The following is a 20,992-nucleotide window of genomic DNA, read 5'->3' as shown; positions in this document are numbered from 1 at the left end:
GTGAAAAGCCAAGACTTTCAAGCCGAGCACCGTCTGCACTTCGAAGCTTGAGCTTCAACCTCACCACAATGTCTTCTTCCACCACAAAACTGCTCGCGAAGCGGCTGTATGTTTGTCCACGGTGTATCTCGCGACAGAGGTCATTTCACACCTCGAGACGTGCTCGTCACGGCGTTTTGAGTGTTCTGGAAGAACGAGGGCTGATCAACCAAATCGCTGGGTGCGCGACTTGTCAGCACTCCAATACTCGTAATAGCCATTGAACTTGATTCTAGTGACCGCCATGCCCTCGACCACCTCCTCCGAACCCGTAAGCTCGGTATCTACGCCGGCATCGACCCCACCGCACCGTCCCTGCACCTAGGCCATCTCCTCCCGTACATGGTTCTCTTCTGGCTCTACCACCACGGCCACCATGTCGTCAGCCTCGTCGGCGGCGCAACTTCCAAAGTCGGAGACCCCAGCGGGAGACTCGTATCAAGAGCTCGGACGGCGGAGTCGGTCATGCAGGCCAACTTTGAGGCTATGTATGCACAAGTGGGGGGATTGTGGGAGAATGTCGTGCGTTATGGGAAGAGGCATCGTTTGGATGAGAATGAGAAAGGAATCGGGAAGAGGGAGGTATTGAATAATGCAGATTGGCTGGATGGATTGGGGATTCTGCAGTTTTTGAAGATGATGGGGAATGGGATGCGGTTGGGGGCGATGTTGGGTCGGGATACGTGAGTGAGTTCTGAAAAAGCGGACGTCATGGACACCGAAAGCTGATTTTGCGAGGGATGCAGGGTACGGAATAAGATGGAAAAGGGCGACGGCATGTCCTTTGCGGAATTCACGTACCCGCTGCTGCAGGGCTGGGACTGGTGGCAGATGTACCAGGACCGAGCGATTCAGGTACAGGTTGGGGGAGGGGATCAGTACGGGAATATCATCGCCGGTATGGACGCGGTGAACTACATTGCTCAGAATGAGGCGGAATCAGGCAGGCAGAAGGAGTGGCTCGATGCAGAGGGGAGGCTGAAGGAAGATCTGTCGCCTTTTGGACTGACGGTGCCTCTTCTGACGACGTCTGCGGGTGAGAAGTTTGGGAAGAGTGCTGGTAATGCGGTATGGTTGGATTCAAACCTCACGTCGCCTTTCGATCTCTATGGGGTGAGTGCTCTGCCTGGGTGAACGCAGGGCGCGGTGCTAACAAGTTACAGTTCCTCCTCCGCTCCGCAGACGAAGATGTGCAGCGGTACCTCAAACTCTTCACCTTCGTCCCCATCTCAGAAATCGCCTCTATCATGCAACAACACATCCAAGACCCCGGCAAACGCAAAGCCCAGCATCTCCTCGCCGGAGAGGTCCTCGAGCTCGTCCACGGCGCCGAAGTCGCAGCGAAGACTCAGGCAGAGCATCAGGCCATGCGAGCGCCGACAATCTCGTCTCTCCTGCAAACATCCAGCACAGACACAGAAGATCCACGAACGAAGCTCCCCCAATCTCTGGTGCACAACACCCCCTTCGGCCGCATCCTCTACCACGCCGGGCTGGTGGCGACCAAGTCCGAAGGCGCACGCCTCGTGAGCAAAGGAGGCGTCTACGTTGCTTCGCCGTCGAGGAATCAGACTGGCGAGTTGAGCTTCACGCAGATCAAGGAACAGCAGCCGTCAGATGTGGAAAACCTGATAGTCGACGGACTCCTGATTCTGAGACTGGGGAAATGGAAAGTGAGAGTGATTGAAGTCGTGCAAGACGAGGAGTTTGATGCAGAGAAGCAAGATGCTCCTGGCTGGACTGAGCACAAAGCAACTCGAGTGCGATAGAAAAGTGCACGACATGAAAAATCTCTGCTTTCGACCGTCTGGCTTATCTGTCATATGTTCAATCCTGATTCACCGGCTAATAAGGGATCCATATCTCTCTCCCAACACCAATGCTGAAATACACACCCGGGTATCATCAAGAAGTAAAGACCCAAAAACAACAACAAAAAAATGAAAAACCAAGTCTTCGTCTTCCGTCCAGTTCCTCTTCTCTCTCCCCTCTCTCTCTCTCTCTCTCTCTCTCTCTCTCGTCAAAACCAAAGCAACCACCTCAAAACCATCAAAATCCCCACAACCACCTTCTTGAACGAATTAATCACCACCACCACAAACCACACCCACCACATAATCCCCAGCACCAACCACTCGAGCAACTTGAACCCCGCTCGCCGCAGCAATCGAAACTGCTTCCTCCGCTGACGGAACATCGCATCCACCGCATCGTCCACCCGCTTGACCTCCTGCGGCTGCTTCGTCGTCAGCTCAACATTAAACGCATCCGCTTCGTCCGACGTCTCATTGACAATCTTCGTCAGCTGCTCCGACGCTCGATGGGAGAGATCGTCGAGTTGATCGCCGAGGTTCTTGGCCGTTTCGATCTGGAAGTCTTGGACGGCTTTTTCGAAGTTGGCGAGTTCCGTGTCGAGCGTCTCGGAGAGCATCCGCGTGGCGAAGAGGTGTTCTTCTCGTTTGCTGACGTTCTGGAGAGGTTTTCCGGCGGTTTCGAAGGCTTTGGCGATGACGGGGAGGGGGGTTTCGCGGCCTGTGTTGGCTTTTGTGTAGATTTCTTGGGCTTTGATCCCGGATGCGAGGAGGAGCGCGCGGACACGGGCGACGTCTCGATTTGTGACTTTACTTGCCGGTGGTGGCGGTGCTTGATCAGATATGCTCCAGTGCCTTCTGCCATCGGTTTTGGATAGACCGCCTGCTGCGAAAGCCCCACGCTTACGGCCTTGAATCTCCGGCGCAGGGGCAAAAGAGACGTTGTTCTGTGAGACTGACTTGCGGCGATCGTACTCGTTGTCCCCCAGTAGCCTCTTGCTGTCTCGCATTTCCGGTTCAGAATTACCCTCGTCGTCGGGTAGATTGATCTTGGGTGGGGCCAAGTATGGGCGCGCGCCTGCTTGCTGTCCTTGGTTGGGGTCCTGCTTGGCAAAGGGGTCGCTGGCCTCAGACATCGGTGTCTCGATGGTCGAGCTTCGGTAACGGCCGCCCGCGGGTGATTTGAATGAAGGCAAATTCGAGATGTAGTACTTGGGCTTCTGCCTCAACGGTTCGTACGACGCTCGAGGGCTGACTTGCCTTTCGGGCGTGTCCTCGCCACGACCTCGTCTGCTGCCGAGCTGCTCAGCATCGTCCTCTGAAACCTCGGAGGGAGCTACAGAAACGTCCGATATCATTCCAGGCTCATTTAGGCGATCACGACTCCCACGGAATTTATCTCCAAGACGCGAGCTTTCGGTACGCATCAGCTCCCCAATGCGCCCGCCTTTCAAGAAGCGACGGGGCAACGATGCATTGGAGTCTTTAGCAGAGGTGTCTGTAGCTGTCGTCGCGGTATTGAACCGCCGTAGGCTGCTGGCGTTGCTGTCTGCTGTCTGGTTGCGTTGCACTTGCTGCGGTCGTCCAGAGTCAAAGCTTGACCGTGGCTGCTCCGAGGTGGTGTCTGCGCTCAAGACAGGCGACAAAGGCTTGCCAATGTGTTCTATGGCCGCAAAGTCTGTCCTTTCGACATTATTGCGATCCTTGCTCTTTGACCGGAAGATGGGGAGGTGGGACCGTTTAGACTTATGCTCGGTTGGCGATGGGCGTTTGTTGTGCGATGGCGAACGGGCAATGGCTGGCACAAAGCCTGCGACAACCGGTGACGGTGGGCTTTCTTGAGTGGCTTGATCCATCGACTGCCTGACATGATCCGCAGCACCCACTCTTCCTTCTGCAGACTTGGAACGTCTGTGTCCACGACTGTCAACAGACAGGCGGCCGTTTGCAGGTTGATGCGAATCCCGATGTCCCCTATCGACGCTACCACGCGAGGATGGGAATTGGCCATACTTGTGATCCCAATGATCGGGCGAGACCAGCTCTGGGGATGTCAATTCACCTTTCTCCTCTTTTGCAATCATCCTACGCATATGCCTATCTAGCGGGCCGATGTTCTCATCGCCACCTTCAGTATCGCCGAAGCGTGTTGCAGGAGGCTTTCGCCCTTCGTCACTGGAGTTGCTGGTTGTGCTGGGCGATCGACTGATATAATTCCGTCGAAGTCGGCCAGGGATAGGAAGCAGATTTCTTCGTCGCGACCTGACTTTCTCATCGTCCTCGGACTCGTAGTGGTGACTTTGCTGATCTGCGTTGGAATCGTTGCCTTGGTCAAACTCCTTGCTGCCTCGCGGCATCTCCACGCTCGGTCGTGATCGGCCGGGGAAAATTCGATTGCCATGTCTGTCTTCAATGACACTCTTGTTATCCCCTTTCTCAACCCAGTAGGTGTCTGCTAGCAACTCGGCTGGTTCAATCGACCAACCGTTGTCGGGTCGCGTGATGACCGAGTTCACGGTGTCGGAACGGCGATGGCGCTTTGCAGTCTCGGGTCGCTCAACCTCACCCTCGAGTTCGCCAGAGAACGTTGGCAAGCGAACTCGATCTCTGCCAGGGCGATAAGATGGATCATTCGATGTCGCCTCCACGCCATCAATCCAACGTTTAATCCTATCTGTTTCCTGCCAAGTGTTTGGAGGCGCCGTGAGTGGACGTCGTTCTCTGTTTCGTAGGCGTCTATTTCGAAGTGCTTGCAAGGGGTTGTACGTGCGTCCCAGCTGTCGCTTGTGGTTCGGGTTTGACACCACTCTATTCATATCGTAGTGGGCACTTCCTGGGCTGCTGGTCGCCTGTAACGTATAGTTCTCTGGGGCTGTGGCATCGCTCTTTAAAGGAGGCAAGTGTTCCAGAAGACGTCTATGCTCGCTCGCCAATTCGAAGTACTTGCGAGCCTTTTCCGCCCGAGATAGGGTCGCTGGGGTGAACGTGTACACCACGTTGTCAGCTCCAGACATACGCTCGTCCTCGTCCGTGCTGCGATGGCTCGCTCGAGTGGACCCAGGGGTGGCGTCTGATAAATGGCTGGCTCGTTTACCCCCAGACGAGCTCGACTTCACAGTTCCATAGCCCGAATCCAATGCAGATACCACTCGTCGGCCTCCAGCGGGGGTTACAGGAATCGGCAAAGAACTACTCACGTGCCTCTTCCTGCTTTCACTGAGGTTGAGTGCCATCTGCACGAGCTGTGCTGGATCCATGGCAGGGGTCCTTGAATTGGAATTACTACCCTGCGATGCATGACCAGGCTTATCGGTAGAGAGTTCCCTCGATAGAGGCGAACTTCGCTGTGACGACTCGCCAGAAAGTCGGTGTTGCGCACTCCCTCTTTTATCGATCGAAATATGTCCATTTGGCTCGCTTTTCTTCCCATGCCGGCGAGTGGGTTCGGGGCTGCCGTGTTGCCCATTGGTAAAGATGGAGTCGAGCATGAAGCCGTCCGACTTCTTCGATCTCTGCGGCGTGCTGCTGCCATTGCTGCTCCTATCGCCAGTCGTAGATGATTCGTGCCCACTGTGCCTCTTCTCCCACTCGCCAGCCAGGCGCTCAGCAAGACCAGGCTTTCTCTCCCGTGACCGACTCGACTCGGCTTGCGAGCCCGACTCGGCATGGTGTTCTGAGTTCAACTTGGCGAAGGAGACATCGGCGGCGGCGGTAGATCCGTTGCGCAGCGTCGGCTGGGCGTCCAAGGCGAGGGCGTCATTGCTGGACATGACCAGGAGCTATCGCTCGGCCTGCTTGTGGTGGTTCTGCTCCAAAAGGGCGCTGCTGGGGTCGACTTCGGGGGCGTTGGGGCGTGTCCTCATCGTGCCAGGGTGAACATTGAAAGTACACGCAGGCGACAGACAGCGAGGCCGATGCATGTACTGCAGTGCACGACGACGGATATGCGGATACAAGAGCAGGCGTGTGGTGGTGCACGAGGGTCGGGAAAAGACCTTGGAAGTGTGAGGGCAGAGGCCCAGGCGAATCCTAAAGCGACGTTGAGCTCCGCGGCTTACATACTACTGTACCCGCACAAGTGGTGGGACGCGGAGGCCAGCACGAGACGAAACAAGGCATTGCGATCATCAGCAGCAGTGGAGCAGAGCCTGACAGCAGGCTGCGACACCGTCACATCTCGTTCGGCAGTGAATCGGAAAGGATCATTGCGCAACACATGCACCGTCCTTGCATCGACCGTGCCACGGACGGATCCTGAATCGCATTCGTATGAGGCGCGAGAGGCGCAGTCAGCACCATTATTCGCCATTCCGTTTACTCGTTTCTGAACGAGTTGCGCTGTGCAGTAGGCTAGCTTTTTCATTGCACGTTTCATATCAGTCCTATATCTGGCGAACTTCTTTGCCTTTGCCTCCTGGTCGCTCGGCTTCCCACTCGTCTCTCAATGCCGCGTACACCATGTCTGTAAGTAGTATGAGCAGCGCCAGACTCCACACCAATGTGATGGCATAAAAAAAGTTTGCATTGCCTGATCCTGCATATATCCACAGGTGGTGGAAGGCTGGCCCCAGGAGCGAGGTGTAGAGCAAGGCCGCCAGCGCCGGAAATGTATATCGGTGAGTCGAGCACACTGTTTGACAGTTAGTGCAGCACAAACAACCGCGATGGAAGTCGCATACCTTCATAAATGTGACCAAGCAGGCACAGGCAGCTCAACCAAGCGCCCGCGTCCCCAACATTCGCGTACGGTTGGAACACTGCGATGATCCCCATCATAAGCACAACCGCCACCAAGGGCTGCTTCCGAAATCGCAGGCAGAATGGCACACTGTATGATAGCATGTGTAGCCAGAAGACCCCTAGGAAGAATTCTCGAAATGCATCGAACATCTCGATGAAGAAGTACCACCACAATCCTGGGTTGGGGGTAAGATCTGGAAGGCTCAAGGGAGTAAGGTAGACGGACGGAATGAAATTCCACGAGGGGAGAAGCAGCCGCGAGAGGCCTATCAGAAAAGCTGTTCCAGCAAAGAATGTCACCGCCAGAAGTACGGCAAAGGGCAGTGCAGCTGGAAGCGACCTTTGATCCACAGCGACCTTCGTGGACGGTGTGCTCTCAGGAGTTGCTCCTGGCTTTTCTGATTGTATGCTGGCCCCAATCTCCTTGTGGCAAAGTCGGTCGTAGCATAAAAGTCCTATGGGCGGCAATAGCAAAGCAGGGTGCAGGCTGATGTAGCTTGCGATAGCCAATGCGAAAGCAGTGGTTGTGAATTTAGCTTCGCACGCATGTCTTACGCTGAGCAACACGAAGAAGATTGTGAAGCTTGTCGTCGGACGTCCCAAGCAGGCCAATAGCGTGAATGGGTTGAACAGGTAGACTGCAATGACAGATTCGGGTTGCCATGATCGATCCGCCCGTGGAGAGCAGTATAATGATGAGATCGCCGCCGCGCCTGACTTGGCGATGTCGTACAGGCAGTCTGCGGAGAGCACGTCCAATGCGGTAAATAGCAGCACACTTGCTATTCGTCCTACCCAAGTCGCTGGCGACGGTAGCAGCGAAAAGAGAGGTAAAAGCAGGGGCGCCTGGTGGAAAATGCCACCATCGTAGGGGTCGAGTCCTCGATCATATAGAAACAATCCTTCCTGCACTGCGCGGTCTCAGCTCCTGTCCATATCTTAGCCACAGCGGCCATTGATACACCTCTGTATGCCACGTACATCTTTTAAAGCTGTTGACAGGAGTCGAGATCTCTACTCGGCCTGTCAAGAGGTCAGGGAGTCCAGCAAAGGTCAAGGCGAGGAGAATTCGGAGCGCGGCAGCCGTCGAGAAGAGGACGGCCTTGGGATGGCCATGATAGACGTTGGTGAGGGCGTCCATGGTCGGGCGAGCGTCGTTGTCATGATCCGGGTATGATCGAAAGTTGAAGTCGATGCTGCTCCTCGCGAGAGCGCGTCCAAGGGAAGGGACTCCCTAGCGCTCTCGGCTGTGGTCATTCCCGCGGAGGTTAAATTAAATGAGGCAGGTGTAGCGAGCGAAATCTTGGTCTGCGCTCTGGACTTTTCAGACGAATTCAAGGTCTCTACTACTAACACAACGACAACCCACACTCGCCATGGCAAAGATCAAGAAGAAGGGTAAGATGGTCAGAACCGGCGACAATACTCCCGCTAACATCACTTCTCAGGCCAATCTGGCAATGCGAAGAACTACATCACCCGCTCGCAGGCGGTTCGGAAACTTCAGATCTCGTTGCCCGACTTCAGACGATTATGCATTTTCAAAGGTGGGACCAGCCAATCTAGTTACAACTAGCACAGCTGATTTCGCACAGGCATATATCCGCGCGAACCTCGATCGAAGAAACGAGCCTCGAAATCCGCGACTCCCAGCACCACCTTCTACTACACCAAAGACATCCAATACCTACTTCACGAACCACTACTCAACAAGTTTAGAGATCAAAAGGCACTCGCGAAAAAGATCAGCAAAGCACTTGGGCGCAATGAAGTCAGTGACGCATCGCGCCTCGAGCGCAACCTCACCCCACGCATGAAACTCGATCACATTATCAAAGAACGATACCCTACCTTCGTAGATGCGCTTCGAGATTTGGACGATGCACTGTCCATGCTATTCCTCTTCGCAAACCTCCCCAGCACCGAACAAGTACCACCGAAGATCATCGCCAAGTGCCAGCGTCTGACCATGGAGTTCGAGCATTACCTGATCCGCACACACAGCTTGAGGAAGTCATTCCTGTCGATAAAAGGCATTTATTACCAGGCGACCATCCAGGGTCAGGACATACTATGGCTAGTCCCGTACAAGTTTGTTCAGCGAACTGCAGGAGATGTTGACTTCAGAATCATGGCCACATTCGTCGAGTTTTACACGACCCTGCTTGGATTCGTCAACTACAGACTGTACACGAGCATAGGGCTTGTGTATCCTCCGAGGTTTGACGCGCAGAGTGAAGAGCATGGGGCTGAATTGGGAGCGTTTCAATTGGAGGGCAAAGACGGTGTAGAGGACGAGGAGCCTGAACAACTCCCAGACGCCGAGACAAATGAGAAGGCACAAGCAGAAGCTGACAAGCTCTTGTCGCTACCAGCGGAGGACGATACTGCAGCACAAGAGGAGTCCGCGCAAGAAGGCGCCGACCAAAACACGTCGACTGCGCTTGATCAATTCGCATCTATTGACCCCTCAGCAGACTCTCTCCTCCAACCTTCCATCACAGCAGATGCAGCATCGGCCGCGAGACTCTTCGAGCTTTTCACGGTCTACCTTTCACGAGAGACCCCTCGACATCCTATCGAATTCATCCTCAAGTCTTTTGGTTGCAAGCGCGTCGGTTGGGACACCCTATTGGGAGAGGCTGGCTCATACTGCAATGAAGACGATCCCCGCATAACACATCAAATCGTCGACCGACCCGACATCCCACTACCATCGCCGCCTGAGACAGATGACAACGACGAGTTCGACGACGGCTTCGACGACGGAGCACCAGTGGTGAAGACGTCAAATGAACGAGTACCTGGACGCATCTATGTGCAGCCGCAGTGGGTTTGGGATTCGATCAACGCAGGCCAACTTCAACGACCGGATCTGTATGCCCCTGGTGCAACACTGCCTCCGCATCTGAGTCCATGGGTCAAGCCGAAGAAGGGAGACTACGACCCGACATTATCGCTTGCGGAGCAAGAGACTGCTGCCGAAGCAGAGGCCGAGGACGACGAGGATGAAGATGACGAGGAAGTCGACGATGGTAGTGAAGGCGAAGAGGTCGACGGAGTGAGAGGGGATCAAGAAGCGAAGGAGATGGAGGATGAATTGGATGGTAGAGAGGTCGCACAAGGCGAGGGTATGGACGTCGAGCTCGCGGAGTCAGATGACGAGGAAGACGATGAAGACGAGCAGGCAGGCATCGGCGCAGCCCCAGACGACGAATGGGGCGGCTTCTCCGGCGACGAAGAAGGTGACGACGAAGCCGCTCGCGAAGCCCGCGAGCACCAAGCCGAGCTCGAAGCAGAAGCTCTCGGCCGCTCAGTCATGTCCGCAGAGTCCAAGGACAAGAAGAAGTCAGAAAAGGCCGCAGCCCAAGCGAAGCGGACAGCGGCGGAAAAGGCAGCGGAAGAGGATGTCGAGCGCAGAAAGATGATGATGCCGCGCCGCAAGCGCAAGATGTACGAGAAGATGGTCTACTCGAACGCGCGCAAGGACGACGAGGCGGAGAAGTTGCGGGCGAAGAGGAGGAAGATTGAGAAGAGTCTTCAAGGAGGGAAGCAGCCAAAAGCGTGATGAAATTGAAGGTTTCCATTCATTCATGCAAAAACTTAATCAGTCCCTCCTCCAGGATCGATATTAATCTCATCGCTCGGACTCGTCTGATGGAGCCACAAGTCGACTTTATTCTGCGGAGGCGCTTCTTGTCTCCAAGGGAGCGCTCTCACCGGCTCTCCTTCCCACTCGTCTGCGTCCTCGTGGTACTGTTCCTGGTATTGATACTGGTACTGGTATTGCTCCTCGGTATCCCTCGACCCCGACCCTTTCAACCTCTTCAAACGCCGCTTCGAACGCATTAGTCGCTCCTCTCGGTCCGCCAAGGCCTTTTCCCGCTCGTGGATGTCGTTTTCCCAGCTGTCGAGTTCCTCTTCTCGGCCGTCTAGATCGTCCTCTCGCTGGTCGGCTTCCTGCTCGCGTTCGACGATGTCGTCCAGGCGGTTGTCGACTTCTTCGGCTTTGCGCAGTAATGTGTAGAATGCGGAGTAGACCTGTTCTGTGGCTTTGTCCCAGTCGAAGCTCTCTTCGTTCAGCTGAGACGGTGACGGTGGAAGCTTGCTTTTGACGTCTTGCACCGATGCTGCGAGCGTCTCCGCCATCCGGTCGACGTCTAAGATATGGCTCTTCAAATGATACATCTGCTCCCTCAAGACTTCATCGAGGTCTCTTGCCGCCTCGTAGCGACTCTTCAAGCATTGGAACAGCGCCGAAAGGATATCGCGATGCTTGGCGGCTTCTTGGTCTTGATCCGAGGAAAGCAGATGTCGAGCCTTCTCTGCCTCTGCGAGGCCCAGATTAAGCAATTCCTGTTGTTTCAGGCCGTCGATCCACGCGCGCATCACACTAGGGCAGTCGTCCAGACTTGGCACTTCGTCAGTCCGGTCTGATATCAAGCTATCCATGGGTTCCTCTTCCATTACCTGCACTGCGCTGTCGCCGTCGGTGGCTGGAGTCGCGTCCACGTCTTTGCTCATGATCATGTAGTCTACTTTTACGACTTTGTTCCTCGTCCTTCGATCTCCCGGCGAGCATGCGTCTTTCCGGAATCCGTGGTGTTTGTAGAAGTTCAGGGCGTTTGTATTACTCAGAAAACAAGTCAACATGACTTTCTTCACTCCCACCCTCCGCGCCATGGACTCTGCAAGATTCAGTAGATGTAGACCGAGGCCCTTGCCCCTCGCCTTCTCGGCCAGGTGTATTTCGTAGATGTAAAGGACCGGTACCGAAGGCGTCGAATCGTGCGTGAACATGAAGCTCAGGAAACCTTCAAACTCCTTCTCCAACTTGCCCTCTTCGTCTGGGAGAAAGTCTCCCTTTGCTATAATGTACCGCATCTCTTTTTCCTTCATCTCCCGCCTCTTCCTTTTCGGATGCCATCCCCAGCTACTACCTTCGTAGTCCTTGCGACTGGTGGTGTCGATCAGGTGGAAGCAGTCGTCAAAGTCGTTATCGGAGATGTCATTTGCGAAACATAGGTTGCAATGCGATTGAGACGCGCGTTCTGTGTAATCCAAAGACAACGAATCGAGATAGCGATCCTCGAACTCGGTGCGACCAAGAGCATTGACTTCGTCTATAACATCCGATCGAGGAGCCGAATCGGCCTTCTTGGATCTCTTCGCGGATTTCGGGGAACTCGTCGTTGTGTTTGATACGCCTCCGGATTCCAGGTCGCCGCTGACGGCTTCACTCTTTCTCTTGGCCATGCTGTTGTCCTGGTCCAAGGGGAGGTTGGCAAGGAGGGAGGAGGAGATAAGCAGAACGGACACAAGAGAGGGGAGGCAGGCCGTAAAGGAAGTGGCACGTGGGCCGCGATTGCATCGTGGGGAGAGTGAGCTGCCGTTCCGTGCCGAAAGTTACTTGAGAGACCCACTTGGTGCAGGGATGCGAAGCAGACTTCACTTCACCTTTCACGTGCCAATGATGCGCTTCACCTTGTATGTCTCCGAGCGATTGACTGTCTTTGATCGTTGTACAAAAATTTTTCACCGTATAGCTTGATCCTACCACTGTACAGGACATCCCCTCAAGGCAAGATAACAAGTCGCAACGGCCTTTTCAAGCAAGATGATCCAACGAACTCTTCCACGACTTGCCACGATATCGTCAGGCAAATCTTTGCGTAGCAGAGGCCCGACTCTGACTCTGGAGCAAGTATGCATGTGAAGTCTTCTTTCGGTATTGCATTCACTGATTTCGACGTCAGTTCGTCCAGCGACAGAAGGTGCTTGCTCTGTGGCGAGACTGCGTTCGAACAATCTACAGTGAAAATTCCATCTTGCAGTCCACCACAGCATGTGCTGATATTTGGATAGAGATACCAAAGTCTTCTGATACTCGAGGAGAGATGAGGGACTTCGCTCGACATGAGTTCGAGAGATACAAGCATGTCAACGACATCGTAAGCTCTGAACATGTTCTAGTCTGTAAGAGATGCTGATCGTTGCAGTCGCATATTCGATACCTCACCTCAACAGGCAAGACTCAACTTGATAGTATGAGGAGGCTTGTCGAGCAGAATGTGAGGTGAAGGACCGTCGAGAAGACACCACTCGTTGCGAGCATCCATTCTTCGGGGTCCATCCTGTCGTCGCTGGATGAGCATGCCGCCAAATCCGTTGTCCCAAGTAATGGTCGTCCACTGCACATGAAAGCCCATGGCTGCAGAACAAATGCGCCTGGCGAGAGCAAAGAATTTGAGGAGGATCATAGCCAGCGGCGAGAGATGACGAGCATCAAGCAGTGATGAGTTCGGTATCACGACCGTCAGCGACCAAACCCTCCACCTCCGCCGCCGCCGCAACAAACTTTCGCAAGCCCCGCCAACCGGCAAACCGTCGGCAGTCAGCCGGCGTAAGAAGATAGACTACATAATCCATTCGCGCGCGCCCACTTCCAAGGTTAGCCGCATGATGGCTCAAGCAGTAAGGGCGCACAGGCAAAACCATTGCAACAAGAAATGGCCTTAAGGACCAAATAGTCTAAACCACCCATTTGATTGATTGCAATCTGTGGCAGAATGCGCGTAACACTCCGCAAGAATCCCTGAGCGTGTCACGAGGCCTGATGGCTAACCTTTTTGTCTTTTTTTCGCTGGGGTCGTGGGTTCGAGTCAGGGTTGGAGGTGGCTTTTTTGCTTTTGGACTTTGGATGGGATTTGCGATGGGCGTCATAGGAATGCGCAATTCGAGAAGGACACATTGGACACGAACTAAACATCGCGCTCTTTTTTTTCTTGGTGAAGGGCATTTGATTGCGTGCAGACGGTCGATCGTTATGTAAGTAGAGGATAGCAGCAGCAAGGCGAGACCAGGCGCACATTTTGACCAAATGCTCAAGTCCAAGAAATATCTCGATACACCCGCCTATTTGCAGCAAATAGTGTCCACTGGACACTTTCTTTTCAACCTATCATTTACTGGACGATATAGGAAGCACGCTGTCACGCAAACGCATGCCGCGAGGGATTGCGATACACTGTTCCCTCAGAGAAGAGCGTGAGCAATCTTTTTTACGAGCAGGAGGCGAACATCATGGTACTTCATACTCTACGCTGAGTCGACATGAGATCCATCCCATAAAACATGACATTCATAACTTCATAATGACACAGGGTATCCTCGCAACCACTCATCCCAAAAAGTACACAGAACAATACAGTCTCAAATATTCCCAATCACAACCATAAACCTCAATTTGCCATCCCCTTTACCCTTCATCGTCCTCCGGGAGGTACCCTCCCTCTCCCCGACGCCATCCACATCATCCTTCATGTCGTCCGTGTCATCGCCTAGCAACCCTTCGTCGAGCATCAATGTGCTGCTCTTCCAACCCCAGGACTGCGAGAAATTGAACTTGTCGGGGGCAGACTCGTAGACGGAGAGCATGCGGCCGCCGCGAGAGGGTGAGTAGATCTTGAAGTAGGTCTTGATGGTTGGTCGAGCGTCGACGTAGGGAGGTAGTGTTGGGACGTGGAACCTGTTGGACGTGGCTGCCCAGCGTTCAGATTCCGAGTCGCTGCTGTCGAGCTCTGACTCTGGTGTGATCATGTCGTCACCACCTGTGAAGGGGTCGGATAAAGTGGGTGGAGAGGTGCCGGTCAAGTCAGTCTGGCCTGTCTTGCGATGACCCCGAGCAAGGTATTCACGCATGGTGCTTGACCTCACCGTTCCACTGGAGGAAGCTGCGCCTGGTATGGCCCCATCTTCGACCCCGGCACTACCACTGCTTTCCGTTCCGTCACCTTCAGCCCCATCTGACCCAATTGTGGTCCTTCTGTGCTGTCTGCGATCTCGACGTTCGCTTCGCAAGATCATCTCCCGCTCCAGCTGACCGATGCGCTCGTCAACACTTCCCTGCGCCAATCCAGCTGTGCCGGCGATGACTTCTTCTGTTTCACGTTCCTTCGCTCTGTGAAGATACACACCCAGCTGCTTGCTCCGCGACGATGCCACCTTTTGTATGTAAATGTTCCACAGGCTGCCTGCATAGAAGACGGTGCGACTGTAGACACGCTTTTTCTCCTTGAGCAGCCTAGGATTGGGGAACTCGGCTGCGAAGCGGAAAGGCGGAAAGTGCGTGTAGCTGACAGTCACGGGTCCATTCTGCCCTTGTGCAACACTGTCACCCATTGATAGTGGTGGTCTTGGATGCGACGTTGCAGCCGTGAAATCAGCTGCCCACTGAACATCTTCTGGCTGAATGGTAGCGCTGAGTCGGCTCGCATGGCGTTGCATGGTAGTGTTGTTTGATGTTGCGATGATGGGCTCGGCATTACCTCCCATAATCAGATTGCAGTCAGACGATGGTATCCAGAATTTGCGAGGCTTCCCGTTGCCATCCCAAGACCCACTGTCGATATCGTCTATGACTTCGTCCGCTTCTGTTGCTCTGCGCTTCCCCTTGGGTCGCACAGGTTCTGAGCTCGAAAGTATCGACATTGTTGTATCTCGACTTGCGTCCATCGCGGTATCTTCTGCGCACTGCACACTCACACCCAGCTCCAACTCAACTTCCCGAGCGTTCATCACCTTCTGCCGTAACTCCATCTGTTGCCACAATGCATTGCTGATGACCTTTTCTGGAAGCACCGGCAAGCCAAGGCAGTCTCTTGCACTTCGGATGAACTGGAGCTGTTCGAAGTCCAGATGCACGTAATGTATACCCTCATCCAGAAGCACTAGCAGCGGCTCCACGTCAGGGTGAATGTACAACGAAATCCACTTGTGCAGGCTATCAGGAACGCCGCGGCCAGTACCTGCACCGCTCTTCCGATAGATAGTATCAAAGCGAACGGCCATCAGATTGGCAGCATCGGGAGCTTTCCGCACCTTTCGCCGACTTCCAGGCTCAAGTAGGTCAGCAGCAATGGCCTGTGTTTTCAATCTGCGATCCAGTAGCCGTTTCGCCAGAGCCCATCGATCCCATTCGCCGTCGACAAAGAAGCCATCGCCACCTACGATCTCGCGGATGATGTCTCCAGGAATGCCATCCCAGCACCGCAGAGGCATCCTCCATCCATCACGACACAGCATTGACTTGGCGCTCGCAAGAATCTTGTCTCCAGCTCTGCCATAATAGTTGCTCGTCACAAGCTTGATGAGTGGTGCTAGTGTGCCAGGAGTCATCTGTCGCAACATCGACTCAATCGACGAGTCAATCAAATCCTGCATCTCAAGCCAGCATCCTGTCGCAAACAGTCCAACTGGAATCTGATCTTCTTCATCAAGATTACAGCTACCGTAGAGTCTTTTGAGAGCCAGCTCGAAAGCTTCCTGCGTGATTGAGCTGTCCATGTCCTCTGGGTGCACTGTCATCTCCTTCGCGTTTGCTTCGAGCCACGGTTCGCTCAGAGCGCTTGCAAAGAATGGAGCACGGTCAAGAACGAGACGATGGAGCTTGTAAGGTCGACCGAAGGCATGCACGGTGATATCAGAATGTCTGCCTCCTAGCAAGCCGCGGGTGTAGAGATGGTCGGGCAGTGCGGCGGTCTCAGCGGAATGCAGTGCACGAGTGTATCCTGCAGCATTACGAGTGGAGGTATTGTAGGATGGATTGCGCGAGTGTTCTGGAGAAGTGGCGGCCTGTACAGCAAACAACCTGCTCAGTGTGGTCAAAGTGGTCGATTCATGTCTTGCATTCCGCGAAGAGACAGGAGGAGTCGTTGGATCATCGGCGTCTTTCTCGACTCTTGGTATCAGGCGAGTATTCACACCAACTGACGACTCAGCACTGTACTGCGGCTCTTTCATGGCGGGCGATCGAAGGGTCGAAAGTGCTGGTTCGCCGACGACTACATCTTCGGAATGGTGTCTTTGCATATTCGAAGTAGGTTCTGCAGTCGATGGCCCCCCAAAGATTGAGGTCACCCCAGAACCGAACAATGTTCGCGGCAGGCTGCTGTGTCTGCTGGGTCGTGGGCGGTCAGGACGAGTCTGCTGCTGCTGATCGGCTGAAGGCGCAGGCTGAGAATCGGGAAGGTCGGCGAAGGACCACGACGATTCGCTTTCGAGGGTCATGTTGGAGCGTGTAGAGTCTTGCCGGCTCGGTTGACCGTCTGACGAGTCCTCCATGGCAGCGGCGGTGCAGAGGAAGTAAGAAACTGGGCTGGTGGTGGGTGGGACAGCGCGATGCTCTTCCTTACTCTTTCGTCACTCGGTGGGGCTGTCGAGCAGACCGTCACACACGCTCAGCCGTCCTGCAGCCTCGTCCAAGAATGGCCCGTCGAGGGTTATATGAAGTAGATTAAAGCAGTAATCGTTCGTATGTACACACGATGTTGATGCCACCTGAACAAACGGCGCATGATGTCGGTCACGAGAGATATCGGTCCACGCCCCGAGCTTCAAGACCCTGGTTCATCGGCTCAGTCTTGCCGCACGCGAACGCGCCGAAGCTCCAAGTCCATTCGTCGTGCATCTATTTCCACTGACTTTCCTTCTTTCCTTCAATGCTCCCTTGACCACCCTCCATCGACCCTTCCCAGCAAATCGCTCGCAATGGCGGCTGTAGTGGGCATATCACCCATTAGAGCACGACTTGCTTCCAAGAAGCTCTTCCAAGTCACTTTCGTGTGCAAGCGATGTCTCCAGCAACAGTCCAAAGCGCCACCCGCATACCGATCAATCCGACAAACCCCATTCCTTAAAGCCTTCCGATCGCACGGCCCAGCACAGCTCAGACAACAGAGCTCATCAACCGCATCACCGCTAGGAGCGTTGGGTCGAAGCATTGGCGAATCGTCGAGAAACCTCCCCTCTAAATCCTCATCGTGGCCGCAGACCAGTTCCAAGTCCGTCGCGTACTGGCTTTTGGGATCTGCAGCAAGCGTCTTTGGAATTGTTGTCTTTGGTGGATTGACACGACTCACAGAGTCGGGGCTCAGTATAACAGAATGGCGACCCGTGACTGGGTCGTTTCCTCCGCGAGATCAGCAAGCCTGGGAAGAGGAGTTTGCAAGATATAAGCTGAGTCCAGAGTTCAAGCAATTGAACAGCCACATGGATGTGAACGACTTCAAGCAGATATATTGGATGGAGTGGGGACACAGACTATGGGGAAGAGTGGTTGGAATTACCTTCCTCTTGCCTACGGGGTACTTCATCATCATCAGAAAAGTCGATCCGAGGATGGCACTGCGATTAGTCGGGATTTGTGGGTTGATTGGGTTCCAGGGATTCATCGGATGGTGGATGGTCAAGAGCGGGTTGAAAGACGATCTATTCGAACAAGGGAAACACCCTCGAGTCAGCCAATACCGATTGACTGCGCATTTGGGGACAGCATTCATCGCATATCTGTGCATGCTGTGGAATGGTATGCGCATACTGCAAGAGCATCGACTGATACGCGACCCGGAAAATGGCTTGAAGCTGTTGCAGACACTGCAAAAGCCTGAGTTGAGAGCGTTCAAGCGGTTGGTGGGAGCACTCTCCGTCCTTGTCTTCGTCACGGCAATGTCAGGTGCTCTTGTGGCAGGATTGGATGCTGGTCTGATCTACAACGACTTTCCATGGATGGGCCAAGGACTCATACCTCCCAAGCGAGAGATGTTCGACCCTTTCTACTCCCACACCGAGGACCAGAAAGATCTCTACTGGCGAAACGCTCTAGAGAACCCAGTGCTCGTTCAACTCGACCACCGCATTCTCGCAACGACGACTTTTTCAGCCATCGTAGCACTCTGGACGTACAGCCGGTTCAGCCCTGCAGTGAAAGCCAGTCTACCGAAAGCTGCCAAGGGTAGCATGATGGGCGTCCTCCACATGGCCAGCTTGCAGGTCGCTCTTGGAATCACCACGTTGTGGTACCTCGTCCCTACACCTCTGGCAGCGGCACATCAAGCGGGAGCGTTGGCGTTGCTCACAACGGTGTTCGTACTTGGCAGCCGTCTTTGGGTGCCGAAGCGATCTTGGAGGTTGGTGCGGCAGGCCCTGGCACAGACGAAGAGTACAGTTTCGCAGCAGAAAACACCGGTTCAGTTCAGATAGAATTCGATGGACACGCATGTTGAGCTGTGTCCTTGTTTTAGCAGGTGAGCGCGTGGGACTCGACACTCAACTCTCAATGACTATATAGATCTCTATGGCTTGCCACGCATAATGAGGGATATCGACACAATCCTGCAAAGAACGATTTTGTCTGCCACAGTCCCGATTTATTGCACATCAGCACTTGGGCCAGAAGGGCGCAATGAACTCAACACCCTGCTGAATCCACTCCTCCTTTGCCGATGTCGACGGGTCATTGTCAAACCCATGCGGCCCCGATCTATACGACTCGTGGACCTGCAACGTAGGAACGACGTTCCGCAACTGCCTGACGAACTTCTTGGTGCCTTCCACAGGAACAAGTCTGTCCTCAAGCCCATGCATCACCCACAAAGGAGGATAGCCCATAGCGCCTTGAATCGCTTCGAGAGGGTAGAGTGAACTGTCGTCGCCGAGGAGCTTGCCGAGAGTTCCTCCCCGAATCGAGTCAACGACCAGAGGCATCCTGGCCGGGGGAATCGCCGAAGTCACGACTTCATCGCCGGCGAGTCTTTCGACATGCGTCGCTACAGCGGTACGATCCCACTCGACCCCCGACGTCGCAAAGGGATCTTGCTTACAATCGCCCGCGTAGTGCCCGTCTCGCAAGTCCAACATGGGATACCTCGCGATGATGGCGCTAATATAAGCCTGCGCACCAGGCAAAAGACCCGACTGCACCGCAATCCACCCCCCAGCAGACTCCCCAATGACCAGCAAGTGGTCGACATCCGGCAGGACACCCTCCGGCAACAGCGCCGCCAACACGCCAGGCGTGCACAGCCAACGATAGAAATCCCGCGCGTCCTCCAGAATCTCTATCCCAGTCGCCTCGGGTAGCAGGCGATAGTCGGGCGAGACGGCGATCGCCTGCTTCGCCAGCGCTTCTTCGAGGAACCATCGCCCGAACCAGCGGGGCAGGAGCCGGTGGCCTGTGATGAAGCAGCCGCCGTGCCAGCGGACTATCACTGGGTGTCGACCGGGCTGGAGCGTCTTGGGGATTAGGAGGGATGTGGGGATGGCTACGCCCTGGACGCTTTTGTAGGATGTGTTTGTGACTTGGAAAGCGGGAAAGGCTGAGGTGAAGGCGGCGCTGTGGTCGGTGGGTGAAGACATGGTTGTGGTAGTTAGTCTAGGAGCGGCTATTGTCATCAAGAAAGAAGGAACATGATGAAATCTCTACTTCGGCTTACTATGAGTTCTGATGATATATCTCTCTCTAGTTCTCATAGACTCATTATGAGAAAGCAGCAATAATAGCAGCTACACGTTGATATATTGCTGCGACTTCGGCTGCCTCGGTGCTTATTGCGAACCCGCGCGCGAACATGCTATTGAGCGATATCGCAGGCATTGGGAAAATCATCGAAGGGCATATGCTACAAAGAACTATGTATGCACGACAATCTATGTAGACTTCACCAGGTAACACACTGACAATGCCCAGCCCAGCTGCATGGCTATCTATCTGCACGTCAGTCAGCAAGCCAGCCAGCCTTCGATCCGCATGTGCAGCCGGCCATGCTTAGCGTGGTTGTTCTCGTGAAGCCAAGTTCTGAAACCCTGATATGACGCAAAACCGCCTGCAAAACCGGTTTGTCCACAAACGACATGTCTGTTGTATAAGTTGCACGTCTGACGATTGGATTGGAGTGGATTCATCGTGATCTAAGTTACTAGAGTACAACTGCGTAGTCATTTGACCTTGAGACTTCTTCAAACTCAACGCACGTGACCTTGAATTTCACAGCGGAAAGACAATATGGCTTCGTCGGCGGTATCCAAGCACCAGCCGAAGGAGGTTTCGAAGACGAGTCATGATGGTGGCGCGATGGTCGAGGAGAAGGAGGCCAGTGCCAAGGCCAGCGCGAGCGTAAGTATCGCTTCGGTTTCATTGCTAGGTATCGAGTTGCTCACAACCCTTTAGGCAGGCCTCAATCTGAATGTCTTCGGCGCGGTGGCAGGCATGTTCTCAGGCAAGTCCAGCAAGGAGCAGAATGCGGATGGAAGCACTCTCGAGACGAAGGAGGAGAATGCGGCGATTAAAGGTGAGTTATCTGGGGTGTGCCATTGCGTGAGGATGAGATTGCTGATTGTCCTTCCAGGAGCTGGTGCTGGCAATCTCAATGCTAATGCGGCGGCTGATGCGGAGCAGAAGGGTCGCCAGATGAGGGCTGCTATCCAGGATAAGAATGCCTCATGAACGGGGCCGGATGTATCCATGAATCATGAGTTATGATCTTAGCTTTGGTGTTGTATCGAGTATTAGACGTACGCTCTTACGCCGTGTTTGTCATTGAACTGTACCAGGGCTTTCGTTTGAT

General features: G+C 54.2%; 8 protein-coding genes across 8 annotated transcripts; 4 read left to right on the top strand and 4 right to left on the bottom strand.

Moving 5' to 3' along the window:
- Positions 1-68: 68 nt before the first annotated feature.
- Positions 69-1,808, top strand: M409DRAFT_71176 (uncharacterized protein; the record flags this gene model as incomplete). The annotated part of the gene is made up of 4 exons (XM_033819059.1): positions 69-220; positions 276-722; positions 786-1,152; positions 1,203-1,808. 4 exons carry the CDS (start codon positions 69-71, stop codon positions 1,806-1,808), a joined length of 1,572 nt encoding a protein of 523 aa, XP_033660178.1.
- A 251-nt stretch (positions 1,809-2,059) lies between these two features.
- On the bottom strand, positions 2,060-5,620 carry M409DRAFT_30295 (uncharacterized protein; the record flags this gene model as incomplete). The annotated part of the gene is made up of 1 exon (XM_033809853.1): positions 2,060-5,620. One exon carries the CDS (start codon positions 5,618-5,620, stop codon positions 2,060-2,062), a length of 3,561 nt encoding a protein of 1,186 aa, XP_033660177.1.
- Positions 5,621-6,232: 612 nt separating this feature from the next.
- M409DRAFT_71174 (uncharacterized protein) lies at positions 6,233-7,731 on the bottom strand (the record flags this gene model as incomplete). Its single annotated transcript, XM_033819058.1, has 3 exons — positions 6,233-6,480; positions 6,530-7,501; positions 7,572-7,731. 3 exons carry the CDS (start codon positions 7,729-7,731, stop codon positions 6,233-6,235), a joined length of 1,380 nt encoding a protein of 459 aa, XP_033660176.1.
- Positions 7,732-7,966: 235 nt separating this feature from the next.
- Positions 7,967-10,158, top strand: M409DRAFT_71173 (uncharacterized protein; the record flags this gene model as incomplete). Its single annotated transcript, XM_033819057.1, has 3 exons — positions 7,967-7,988; positions 8,039-8,137; positions 8,186-10,158. The coding sequence occupies 3 exons, from the start codon at positions 7,967-7,969 to the stop codon at positions 10,156-10,158; spliced, it is 2,094 nt and encodes a 697-aa protein (XP_033660175.1).
- A 148-nt stretch (positions 10,159-10,306) lies between these two features.
- Positions 10,307-11,846, bottom strand: M409DRAFT_71172 (uncharacterized protein; the record flags this gene model as incomplete). Its single annotated transcript, XM_033819056.1, has 2 exons — positions 10,307-10,346; positions 10,426-11,846. 2 exons carry the CDS (start codon positions 11,844-11,846, stop codon positions 10,307-10,309), a joined length of 1,461 nt encoding a protein of 486 aa, XP_033660174.1.
- Positions 11,847-12,207: 361 nt separating this feature from the next.
- M409DRAFT_30291 (uncharacterized protein) lies at positions 12,208-12,670 on the top strand (the record flags this gene model as incomplete). Its single annotated transcript, XM_033809852.1, has 4 exons — positions 12,208-12,294; positions 12,347-12,404; positions 12,456-12,541; positions 12,590-12,670. The coding sequence occupies 4 exons, from the start codon at positions 12,208-12,210 to the stop codon at positions 12,668-12,670; spliced, it is 312 nt and encodes a 103-aa protein (XP_033660173.1).
- A 1,132-nt stretch (positions 12,671-13,802) lies between these two features.
- On the bottom strand, positions 13,803-16,658 carry M409DRAFT_30290 (uncharacterized protein; the record flags this gene model as incomplete). The annotated part of the gene is made up of 1 exon (XM_033809851.1): positions 13,803-16,658. The coding sequence occupies one exon, from the start codon at positions 16,656-16,658 to the stop codon at positions 13,803-13,805; it is 2,856 nt and encodes a 951-aa protein (XP_033660172.1).
- Positions 16,659-17,138: 480 nt separating this feature from the next.
- M409DRAFT_71168 (uncharacterized protein) lies at positions 17,139-20,871 on the top strand (the record flags this gene model as incomplete). The annotated part of the gene is made up of 4 exons (XM_033819055.1): positions 17,139-18,588; positions 20,426-20,541; positions 20,596-20,716; positions 20,774-20,871. The coding sequence occupies 4 exons, from the start codon at positions 17,139-17,141 to the stop codon at positions 20,869-20,871; spliced, it is 1,785 nt and encodes a 594-aa protein (XP_033660171.1).
- Between the last annotated feature and the right edge of the window lie 121 nt (positions 20,872-20,992).

This window comes from Zasmidium cellare (genome assembly GCF_010093935.1).
Source record: "Zasmidium cellare ATCC 36951 unplaced genomic scaffold M409scaffold_62, whole genome shotgun sequence".
Taxonomy (NCBI): Eukaryota; Fungi; Ascomycota; class Dothideomycetes; order Mycosphaerellales; family Mycosphaerellaceae; genus Zasmidium; species Zasmidium cellare.
This window is presented reverse-complemented; position numbering and strand designations above follow the sequence as displayed.